The sequence below is a fragment of the Ambystoma mexicanum genome, chromosome 6q (genome assembly GCF_040938575.1).
Source record: "Ambystoma mexicanum isolate Mex_15411 chromosome 6q, UKY_AmexF1_1, whole genome shotgun sequence".
Lineage (NCBI taxonomy): Eukaryota > Metazoa > Chordata > Amphibia > Caudata > Ambystomatidae > Ambystoma > Ambystoma mexicanum.
This window is the reverse complement of record NC_090937.1, coordinates 1,301,144,247-1,301,156,771: the sequence shown is the minus strand read 5'-3', so window position 1 is coordinate 1,301,156,771 and position 12,525 is coordinate 1,301,144,247. Positions and strand designations below refer to the sequence as shown.

Sequence of the window (12,525 nt, the reverse complement as noted above, 5' to 3'; positions counted from 1 at the left end):
CCATCTCTCAGCTTAACCTTCATTCAGATTCTGTAGGCTGTCTCCATGACCACCAGTCTTCAGAGCGTCCAGAAGCACGGATACTGCTCTCCTGAACATCCATGAGGATCTGTTCTCCAGCCTGGACTCTAACATTCCCTCTGTCCTTCCTCTCTTCTGCCTTCGACATGGTCAACCACACCATCCTGCTCAACCGTCTCCGTGATAACCTGGGTATCACTGACCTTTTTCCTCTTTGATTGACCCTCCCAGGTCCAACTGGGGTCCCTCTCCTCTCCTCTATCTTCCTCGCTACCTGTGGTTTTCCCCAGGGGTCTAACGTCTCACCCTGGCTCTTCAACCAATACCTGTCAACTCTCGCCCACTGCATTGCCATTTTCTGCTCTAATTTCCAGTGCTACGCTGATGACAATCAACTAATTTTCTGGCTGCCCTCGGCCACCTCCTCTCCCATCTCTGACTTCCTAACCGCCATTCAAGATTGGTGTGCCGCCAATGATCTTTGTCTGAATGCCAGCAAGACTGAGATCCTCATCGGCACACCATCTCCATCCTTTTCCCTCACTCTGGCCGGCCTCCCTTGGCCCTCCTCCTACCCCTACCTGTTCGGCTAAGAACCTTGGGGTCATCTTTTACTCCACACTTTCCTTCTCCGCCCATATCTCTGAGGTCTCTAAAGTCAAACTTCCTACTGCACCTCCTCAGTGGTACTCTGCCTTTCCTCTCCTTCCCTCAGAAGCTCACTGTCTCCCAAGCTTTAATTCTCTCTAGGTTGGACTATTGTAACAGCCTCTTTCTAAATCTACCTGCCTCTACTCTCTGCCCTCTGCAACTTATCCAGAACAGGTCTGCGAGACTTGTCCTTGGCCTCAAGCCCTGGTATCGTATCTCTCCAGCTCTGAAATCTCTCCATTGGCTCTCAGTGGATGCAAGGATTAAATTCAAAACCCTTGTCATTGTCCACAAGGCTTTCTGGGGCCTGCGTCCAAAATACCTTGTTATCGCTCTGCAAATACCTCGCCTCTCAAGCTCTTCGCTCCTCTACCTCCAACTCCCTCCGGATCAATTGTTTTTTCAAAGAAACTAGCTGGGGGTAGATCTCTATCTTCAGGTGGGGCCACCCTCTGGAACAGCCTCCCTGCCACTCTAAAACTTGAGGAGAACCATCTCCGGTTCCGGAAGCACCCCAAGACCTTCCTCTTTGCTTCTGTTCCCCCCCCCCCTCTCCCCTGCTGATCTGCTCTCTTGGCACTGTGTACCTGGCCACCCTCTGTCCCCTGGGCCCAGGTACCTGCTTACCCTGCCACCCTCCTGGCCACCCCTTGCACTGGGGACTGTATCTGTACCCATACAGTTGCCCACACCCCATTTTTCTTCTTTTTCTGCACTTATCAGACTTACCCAGTCTGCTGCCTTAAACACAGCACTTGCCACTTGCTGGCTGCACTACCACCGTTTATGGCCTCCATTTTCTATTTATTTTTATTTAATAATATTTATCTGCACTCCACTGCTCCACGCTTTCCACTCTCCCCCTTCCATGCACTTTTTCCCTTTCCCATGCACTTGTGCGTTCTCAATGTCACTGGGCCTAGTAAGATCGTTATTGTGCTGTTCTCCCCTGTTGCCCTCCCTTGCCTAGTCGCGCTCTGAAACTCTTGTGTACGAGCGGGATACAAATAAGATCTCATATCATATATGGTGCTACTTCTGCATCGTGCATCATTTCTCCTTGTTTATCACACTCTTCCCTCATCCTTTCTTCCAATCTGCAGCTCACTGTCTCTTTCCAGCCAACCCCTCTGCTTTTGGCCCACTGAGCCCACGCTTCTTCTACTTTCTGTACCTCTGCTCTTTCTCTGATTTCTGGCCCACTGCTTCCTCGCTGCTCTCTTGCCCACTGCTTACCCCTCTGACCCACTGCTCTCCCTCTGCTTTCTTGCTCAACACTCCACAGCTCACCCATCACTCCCCCTCTGTCCTTTGCCTCTCTCTCCTTTCCCTCTCATATTGTGACAATTTTTTAATTTTAGAAATCTCTAGGTGTTGGCCCAGATCTTCAAAAAATGGGGCATCTAAAAATAGAGCGCAGGATATTCTATTTTTAGATGACCCATTTTTGTAAATGAGCAGATCACCTTATTCTTTAAGGTGACCTGTGCTTTTCCACGAGGCTGAGCTGTACTACAAAAGATGCGCTGGCCAGCCGCCTTGAATACATTGTTTTGGAAGTGCTCTCCCGACAATGTTCTACAGGCTCCCCATGCATTTTCCACTGTGATGGGCCCTCGGGGCCTGCCACTGTAAAATGTGACCCGAAAAAATATTCTATCCCGTTTGAGAAACAGAAATGCAAGTGAGACAGCAACTGTCACACTTAAAGTTAAAAAAAAGGATTGCAGTAGTCAGTAGAGACCCTATCGCCCCCTTCCCATCCCTCTGTGCACTTATTCAAAGCGGGTGCATAGGGTTGCCTACAGTTTCTGCACATTTATAAGCGCATCTGGTCAATTTGGGATGCGCTTTTAAATGCGCAGGAATGCCCCCTGATTTGCGCAAAGGGGCGAGAAAGGCCATATAAATAGGCGCATATAAGATGTGCCCATTCAGATGACCTTTGTGGATTGGACTGCTTTTTTTTTTTTTTGCGCAAGTGATGATCTGTATGCGTATTTCATTTCTTGAGGAAAAAAGTTTTGAGAAGCTGGCCCCTTGAGTTTTAAAAAATGTTTTTTTGCAAAAAAGGCAATTTTCACAAGTTTTCACAAAAACAGCTGTTTTGCGCTTTTGTTTTGAAAAAACTGTTTTCGCAGCATTTTGCGGACCGCAAAATTGCTGTAAACTGGAGGGTCTAATAAGAGAGTCAGGGAACCTGAAAGAAGGCAAGAGTGTGCAGAAGGGAGCATATGCTTGGCAGGAGAGTAAACCAAGCTATTCCACACCCAAATGAGTCGAAGAATAAGCAGGTCTGGGACCCTAAGAGAAACATAGATAGTACACAAAATGACATACGCGATAGTTCACAAGATGACATACGCTTGGCAGAAGAGTAAACCAAGCTATTGCAATCACACATTGCGAGTCTGTGACTCGCATCCCCTTGAGAGTTTGAGAATAAGAGGGTCAAGGACCCTGGAAGTAAGAGATTAACCAGAAGAAAATCCATGTTTAGCAGCAAAGTACACCATGCTGGTATGATAAAGAACTGCAAGTCTGGAACTCGTACCCTTGTGAAAATTTTAAAGCACACTGACATTTACCTAAGAAGATATGGGGTCTGGAACCCAAAGAAATGAAAGTAGAACCAGGTGGAATACAGGGTAAAGGGGCAAAACCCTAATTGTTGAGTTCTACTTTGTGGAGCATTTCTTTTTGCCAGAGACATTGGGAACTTTTCTGTTGGCCAGAATCTTCATGAACGCTGAATAGATGATCCTTGCACACTTGATTTAGGTTATTAGTCTTAGAAGCAGAAGTAGGTTTACGGGACACAACAGTAACTGACTTTTTATTTTGACATCCTGACATCACTAGTTTTCTTTGAGACAGAGAAACCCCTCTTAGCTTTAGGGATAGAGAGGCATTTTTCCAACCCTTTACTGGATAATAAAGGTTTATATCCAAAGGTATGCGAGGTTTGTGTCCGAGTCTTACTTCTGCACCCTTACAATACCTTATGTGAAGACTTTTCTTAGGGGTTGATTCAGTCTAGACTCCTATCAGTCTTTCTGCTTTTCCTCAGGTAAGAAAGATCTTTCCCAAGTGCTTTTCCAAAAATTCACCAATAGTCTTTATGGGCCTCTCCTGGTAGCTAGGTTCAACTCTGGCCCTTCTGGACCTGCCTTGCATCAGTATTCTACTCTAGTCCTTCCTGGACATGCCTTACTGAGTCGAGTAGGTAATTTTCCTCCCTTTACCAGGGTCCTTTTCAGGCAGCTGATATTGTAATACCCTCTTGCCATGGACCAGGGTCTACTCCTTGACAATCGTAGAGGCATCTGGGTGTAGAGCTTGTGGTACTCTTACATCCCGTCCCCTTTCCTCCATAAAGCATGGGCGTCCCTTCCTAGGGACGGGAGAGGGAAACCTCTTCACCAGAACAACCCTTCTTCCCCTTTAAAGTTAGAGATGCGTGGACCTGGTAGCATGTACTGCCCTGACTGCGCCCTCCAGTGCCACACCTCGGTCCCCTTTTCCACGTCGACAGGAACAGGCCGAATTCACCAGCGCTCCTGGGATTGGCTTTGGTCATGTAATTCCACGTGCGGATACTACTTCTCTTCTGTCTTTTTGACATTTTATCATGCAGGTACTTGGTCCTCAGGTGTCACGCTCCTCCCTGGAGCATGTCGACTTCTACAGGGTTCATTCAGCAGGTGTCCATCCTATGACTGGCTCTTTCAACTTCAGACCTCCACTCCCTCTGCCTACGTTGCCTTGTCCCAGACCGCGGCTGGCAAGCTTGTACCGCGTGCAACGCGCTGTCTTTGAGGTCTGTGAAGAACATTCTAGCCAGGTGGAGGGAGCTCTTCCAGAGATCGTCTCCAGACGACCAGAAGGACTTTGTCTGTCATCAGTCCAGGTGTTAGGCAGAAACCTGTGCAGTTCCCTTAGGGACCACTGCAAAAAGTTTAAGACTACAGGTGTTAGCAGTAAACCCAATTGGTAGCAGTCTGTACCACCCAGATTTACCTGGTAGCTGTGGTTGAGCAGTCAGACTTTTCTCAAGAAGAGTTAGGCAGTATATAGAGTATACACAATAGGGCTAAAAATAGAGTAGCACAAGCAAACACTGACCAGAGCTTTGGTATAAAAGTATATAATTATTTATTTAAAAACACACTTGTAAAAAATACACTGGCACTAATGTCAAGCAAGTCCAAACACAGTCACTAGAAATATATACACCTCCCTAATTAATTATTTGACAAGTCTAGGTTAAGACGCCACTTATTTAACAAAACAGAGGTGAGCACGTAACCAGAGATGGCACTCCAATAATTTGTTTAAAAAGGGAGAGAAAAGGCACCCCACAGCAAGTCAAGAAAGGCAGGGTCTACTGGAGGGCAAAAAGTTCATAGGCCAGGCCCACTCTTGGAGAGAGCAAGGCGGAATGTGCCCAAGATCACACAGTGGAAATGCACTCAGTCTTTGCAGAAAAGTCAAGAGGTTGGATCAACTTAGAAAGGTAATGTTAACAGGTTCAAGGTCACCCCAGGATGGAGAGTCGAGGATTTACGGGACACCTTGGACAGTCTTTTGCAAGGGAGACCAGGAGGGACACAGTACCTGAAATGGTGAGAAAGCTCAAGCGTGTGCAAGTCGGGGCTTCGTCCAGGGGAAGAGAAGATCTAGAAGTGGAGGAAAGCTGGAGGTCGTTGCACTGCCAGGGAAGAAACCAGCCACGGAGTTTCCCGGTTAAAAGGTACTACCCTTTTATTCGCAGTAGTGGTGAAGCGTGGCTATCCGGCCGCCGGGGTGCTTGGCACGGGCGATTCGACCACGAGACAATCCTGGAAGGCGAAAAAGGCGAACTGGTTGGCCCCACCAGCTCAAAGGGAAGAAGACTCTCCTGGAAGAAGATCTTCTCTGTCGTCGGGAAAGTGGTGAGTTTTGTACAACAGGGCTCCACCGCTGGTGTCGTTGTAGATGGCTCAGCTTCTCCCCTCTTTGGATTCTTTAGGTCTTGTAGCGACTTCTGAAGTTCCAGTCCCCAAAGCCCTGCTTTTATGCAGAAAACCCCCATTCACCAGCCTAGCGGTCAATCAAACATGTTACGTGGCGAGCCGGGCGGCTCACCACTGGGCCAATCACACGAGTGCGACTTGAGTTGCCAAGGTAACTCAGTCCTGGGTGCCTATTCCCCCCTCCCACACATCCTATAGACCCAGACAGAGTGGCACCACTTTTGGAGGCTTCTGTGCAGAAGCCCGCCAAAAGTGGAACAAAGGGCTCGACTTGGGTTAGGGTTTCAGAGGCGAACACAAACGCCATTTTAAACCCGAGTCCTGGCAAAAAGACCCAACCGGGGAATAAATATTAAATAAATAACCCGGCGGTATCTTTAAAATTGCACCAAAAAGTGGTGTGTTTAAAATGAATGGGAAAATCCAATAGGAAATATTCCGGTGGAATATTTTGCGTGTTATCCACTGCCACCAGCCAGAAACTCGACAAGCGGGGACTGGACAATGCCCCCTTGGAAAACAGACCCAGGGGCAATCGAATTACCCCTACCAGTACTTCCACAATATGATGGTTTGTACTGGTTCTGTTCATAATTTAGGACTAGTAAAGTCAATGCTGACTTTACATACCCTGGGAGACAGTAGTCATTCCCAGGGTATGGAGTCTATGTTTGGGGGTCACTATGACACCCCTGTGTTACTGCACTGAGGGTGCTGTGTAACACACATACAAAAAACACATGAGGCCCTGTGGAGTAAAAGAGCCCATAAAACACATTACAAAGTCAAGACATTCTCAAATCATGCCTAAGAGTGGGGGAAAGAGTCTCACTCTTAGCAGGAGAAAAAATAAACCCCTAAAAATCCAGCAAAGCTGCTGGGGGACTCGCTAGGTTTGGGAAATTAGCCTTTAGAGAGAATTCTCCCTAACACCAGGCCCAAGGTAGGGCCGCTCTTTTCCAGCGCACCCCACAAGGGAGACTCCTTCCCAAGGACTCGCCCGCATGGGAGGGACCGCTCAGGTTCTCATACCAGCACGATTACGGAGGGTGCTTCAGTTACCGGCCATTAGGCCAAGGGATCTGTGGATCCTTGGGAGTGCTGAGGGGCCGGAAGATTCTTTTACCGGGTCTTCACCCGATGGGCCATGCCCTAGTACCAGCAACATGTCCGAGGGGGCGCCTAAACGCAGCTATACCAGCGTATCCGTCGAGGGCGAAACGCCTACCAGGCCACGGCCTGAGGAGCAGGGTAGGCCTCATCATCCACACTAGAGTCCTGAACAAGGCTGGGCCCAGTGAGCCAAGCAACACAATGTAGGCATGTGGAAAGCAGTGAAACAGGTAGTGCTCACTGGATCTGAAGGATGCGTACTTGCACGTCCCGATCTGGCATCCTCATCATTCTTTTCTACGATTCAGGGTTATGGGCTACCATTTCCAATACAAGATGCGCCCTTTCGGCCTCAACTGGGCCCCCGGGGTCTTTACCAGGATGATGAATACAGTGGCAGCCCTGTACCTCCACATCTACCCATACTTCGACGACTGGCTCTTCTGGGCGACATCTCTGGAAGCGGTGCGCCACACTTCCCATGCTCTCATAAACACACTGCACGATCTAAGCTTTTCGCTCAACCTCAAATCGCAGTTGCAGGCTACACACAGACTGACCTTCTTGGGCCTCATCTGGGACACTTGCTCTGAGAAAGTTTTTCCTTTGGAGGACAAAGACACGGCCATCAAGAGGGCCGCTACTCGCTTCCTCAGCAGAGAGGTGGTACCAACACCTACTGGGGCTCTTGGCGCCGATACAATTGGCCGTCCCCCATTCGAGACTCAGGATGAGGAGGATACAGCTGCATTTCGCAGCATCATGGAACCAGGGAATGTGCTCTGTTCTCGGGCAGAGATGATTATCAGGGCACGATACCTCAGGCCCGCTACATTCCCTTAACTACGGAATTATGAGGTTTGAGACCACGCACATTGAAGATCCCGGCAGTGACCACATACGCAGGGAACATTGGAACTGAAGGGACGGAAGCAAAATTCGAATTTCAGCCACACACCTACACATTCCCGAAATCAGAAGAACAAGTAAGTTGTTAAGTGAGGGAAGTGGTGACGGGAGAGGAGTGCAGACGCTGTGATGGTCCTTGTCTGGAGCCACCCTTGGAGAAAGGCAGGACCGCATTTCTTGCAGGAAAGAAATCCCAGATGGCGCCAATACCTTAAGGCAAATCATAATAATGGAATAATGTAAGGTTTCCCCAAAGCATGTCGTATCAATGGGGAAATTCTAACCTCAGTAGCAGTTAGCAAATTAGGGAGAATAGTGCAATCTCTGACTAAGCCCTATAAATGCCTCTTGAGCGAGTGCCCCGGTACATGGCATTATTCCAAGCTCCATTGATACAAGGGGATAATCTATAGAGGATTTCCAAGACCCTTGCTACCTGGAAGCGGAGCACCAGCATAGGAGGAGGGCTGGAGGAGATAGGTGCAAGACCTTAGATGCCCGGAAACAATGGACAGAGAAAGGGACACAAGCTGAGCCTCTGACTCTCATACTATTGATTGAATTGGAAGGCTCCGGAATTATAAGTTACTCACCTTAGTGACTAACGTACTCCTAGTCCTTAGTCCCCTTTCCTCCATAATGCATGGGTGTCCCTTCCTAGGGACGGGCCAGAACTTGTTTCACCTTTAAATTTCGAGGCACGTGGGGGTGCAGTACTGGGAGCATGCGCTGCCCTGACTCGGCCCTCCGGCGCCACACCTCAGTCCCCATAGACTCAACAATATATGAACATTGCCCTCTCAACTTTGGCAATGGTAGTCTTGGTTATCCTTGAAATTGCAATTGCCCCCAATGTTCCTATTCTGCCAATTTAGCTGGTAAGCATCAGATTGATATGCAAAGATATTCTTAGTCTGCCAATTCTGCTTCTATACATTAGTTCAATACTGTTAACACGGGCTAGCGGGTGATAACTGAGCATTCCGGGGTCAAATACAACTAGAGAATTCGCTGGGTGCTGCATAAGTGTCCACTCGCTGCACTGCCTCTGTATTCTGCTACTTCCTCTTCCTGCTACAATGCAAGTCTTTTTTCTACCTCCTGCAACCTGCACCGGTTGGGAGAGGAGCATTTCTTGCTCCACAAACATTCCTGTGCTCGGCTGCCACCAGAGCTCACTTTACTTTGGGGAAAGCATTTTTAATGAATGCTTGCCACCACGCAACCTCTTCATACAAGGTGTTTCAGGGTAGAGACCCTCATGAAACCGGGATCCACTTCACAATCGGGGGAGGAAGGATAGCTCAGGGGCAAAACATTTGTTTTGGAGGCAAGACGACGCAGCGCAACACAGGTTCGAAATCCGATCCGACGCTTAGAAACCACTCTGTATTAAGAGTGTTATAAAAGAACAATTATAATTATAATCAGCAGCTGCTCTGGTGTCCCTGCTTCCCTGAAACTTCTGCTGCCACTGCAACATGGAGCGTCGACCAGAACTCCATCTTCTGCTTCTTCCCATGACCTGTACCTGAGGGGTTCTTTTATACCCACTAATCCCTCCCACTCTTGGTTACTGCAATTAATAGACTGCACCTCATTCTCGTCCCAGTACTTTGGGCATTGTGGGTCTTAGTCGTCCCCAATGTTAGAATTAGCAATTTCTTTCTGCACATTGTTCGAATGAATTCACTTCACTTCCATTATTGATCATGTTTTCGGGAGGAAATTTAAAAGGCGTTCATGATTAATTTAGAATTAAAGGAGTATTAGCTGTATCAGAACTTTAGATGTTATTCTGATGTCCACATTGACCTTCCTCTTGTTTACTATAAGTTTCTACTGTTCTAGATGTGGTGAACTTTGAGGGGGAGATCTATGCCTGATAAATGATTGATTAGGACCAGTTTTGCAATCCCAGAATTAATAGTTTTAGAACAGAAAACCTCACTTTGACAACAATCCATTATATATTTCGGCATCACTGACATCTCTTCCTCTGAGGCTAATACCACCCCCAGGGTTAGGATCAGGTAGCTGCTGCCTTCCCCTGGCCACCTGGGAAGATAATTTAGATAGGCTCTTTGTGAGGATTCTGCAGGATTCATTGCCTGCTAAGACATTACCCCTGGTGAGTCGTGATATCACCCCCATATGATTTGGGAAATTGCACTCTCGATTAGTCATCTGTCACTGATGTCGGTCCTCTGCACTCCTGGGGGATTGGCAGCATAAACTCTAGCCTGTATCTCCAAGTGAGCATTGCGACAATAAATCTTCAACTGTCTTTGCACTACTCAAGAACCTGGATTGCTTTCAATAATTTTGAATGCATGTACCCGGGTATGGTGCACAGATAATGAGGTAACTATTTGCGTCCTAGAATTGGGATCGGCAGGTACTGCGAAACATGCTGATGCACAATAATATCTACATGTTCATACTTCTTTCTAAAAAGTTACTATAGGCACAATAATATCTACATGTTCATACTTCTTTCTTTCTAAAAAGTTACTAATATAATTTGCCATATGCTGTTGTTGAATTTGTGCCATATATTCTTTCAGAGTTGTACAGTTCATGATTCAATGGCAATCAAAATCTGCAGTGAAATTCTACGGGACCCAAGTGCTCCAGATATTCGGCTCTATGCAAAGACACTGAGTTCACTGGAGCTCAGTAAAGAGCACATTATCGATATTCTGCCTCTCTTGGATGAAATTCTTGAGGTAGGTGATGTTAATCACTAAGAAATAAACTGCTGATGCTCTTGTTTTTAATGTAACTGATTAAAGTACTCTGATACAAACATCTAGAAAAAGGGTTTTCTAGCCATATTTTGTTTAGTATTTTACGTAATGGCTTCGCCAAGCCTACTAGATGCTTGGCGAACTAAGATTGGTCTGCCCACATCATTGGCTAAAACGAGGAGTACAATGAACATCCGCTCGATCTTCTCACTCAGCGAGTTTCATAACGAATGCAGGATATATAGCAAAAACTCGTCATCATTGACGTCAAGATACGTGTCAAACTACAAAACCCTACTTGGGAAAGTGATAGGCTTTAAGGGAACATCTAGGTATACGTTCCATACGTGTACGGGAAAGTTATTGGGTCTCTACATCAGGTGGGGCACCTAAGCCCTCCTGTAGCGCAAGTCATTACGAACATCATTAAATATACAATGTCCTATTGGTTATACAAACTATAGGGCTCTCTATTACGTGGCCCTCTACAATTGGCTGGCACTCAGGTGTTGGTGGGCTGGTCCTAACCATAGCTTCCCACCTATGGTCTGCCAGTCAGTTAGCCTTTGACGATGGCCTTGGAAATGTTCTCTGCTGCCTGAGAATAAAAGGGAGTATAGGCATACTTAGTCTATTGGTTTTGATGTAGCTCAACTCAGTATCTATTTTCATCCGACCAGGTGACTAGAGACCCTGTTTCAGAGCTTTTCTGTATTTGAAATACTATTAAATGATGAACTGCTGACGTCTTCAATGTTCTTGCTCCTCACCTCAGACACACGTTTATTCTTTTCACACTTTTGTAGCTACTGCATGAACATCCAAGCTCACGGTGGCCTGGACTTCCTGGTGCTGGACCAGCCAAGCGCTTCTTGAATCTACCTCTGTCATTGTCGTTTTCCAACTGCGCCACACTGAAAAAGCCTTTCTATTCCAGGGTCTATATTCTGCTAAAGTGTGTTGTGGAACATCCATAGTCTGTACATTCCTATGCATATATGTTGGCGAATCGCCACAATCATTTCACTACATAGCCAGCCTTTAAGAATACTTTGTCTACTTGCGTTACTGCGTCTGTACAATTGTAAAATGACTTGGCATTTTCTTCTTTGTTTCTGTAGCATGAGCAGCTTCATCTCGAGTCCGAAATGTTGCTCATCTTTAACACCTTCTCCTTAGATCTAATAGAATGTTTATGTTCTTCAGCCTCTTTTCTGGATGCATCAGCTCTGCTTCGCATGAAGTCACCAATCATCTTTTTTTTGGTCGTTTTTTCACACTTCCTACGGGATTTTATTCAAATGACTGTCATATTGTCGTGAGTGCATATATGGTTTCCTCAATGGGTACCTCACTTCCAGGATTAATTTCGGTATAAGTATTTTCACGGGAACTGCCTGTGTCTCACATTCTGGCTCCCAACATATAGGCATGATGGGGGCGTAGCTTTGAGTGTGGGTACTTGGCTCCACCTCTACAGCATAAACCTGAATATGCTCTTACGGTTAGCGATGCAGGATCTTCTCCATCCCACACCCCTCAGATATAGTGCTCTTCTCCCATACCATCCGCCCTCCCCCAGTGGCTGAGCCTGCACAACGCACGTCCAGGCTAAAAAGCCAAATCCGGTTACTGCTGCATCACTAACAAGCACAGTCCCTTCCACCACACACATCCAAGCAACTTTGTAAGGGGCGCAAGGTCTCCAGAGGCACTTTGTGCGTCCTGCAAAATCCTTATGCAAACAGTACGGTGGAACACAGCGCTAAAGTCTATTTTGAAGGTGAGACTCTATAAAACTATCCATTGGTATAGAGGCCCTAACTCATAGTATAAGTCTGTACCACCCAAAGGTTTGGCAGAATGGCAGAGCATCCAGGCTCATTTTATGAGGAGGATATGAGCTGTTAAGTACAATGAACCCAGTCAATACATTAGCCCAAATAAACACTTACACATTGATATGATATAATATGGCATGGCATTTGTAACGCGCCTATACACAAGTGTTTCGAGGCGCGACGAGGCAAGGGGGGGGGGGGGGGCAAAGGGAAGACAGACAACGA

At 46.9% G+C, this 12,525-nt stretch overlaps 1 protein-coding gene across 2 annotated transcripts in view; it reads left to right on the top strand.

Annotated features, from left to right (window-relative positions):
- The window catches only part of NCAPG (non-SMC condensin I complex subunit G), an 859,779-nt gene that overhangs the window by 552,981 nt on the left and 294,273 nt on the right, over window positions 1-12,525 (top strand). For both annotated transcript variants that reach the window (XM_069631905.1, XM_069631906.1), the window contains exon 18: window positions 10,277-10,438. In XM_069631905.1, coding sequence (XP_069488006.1) covers window positions 10,277-10,438 — 162 coding nt within the window. The remainder of the gene's footprint in view (window positions 1-10,276; window positions 10,439-12,525) is intronic.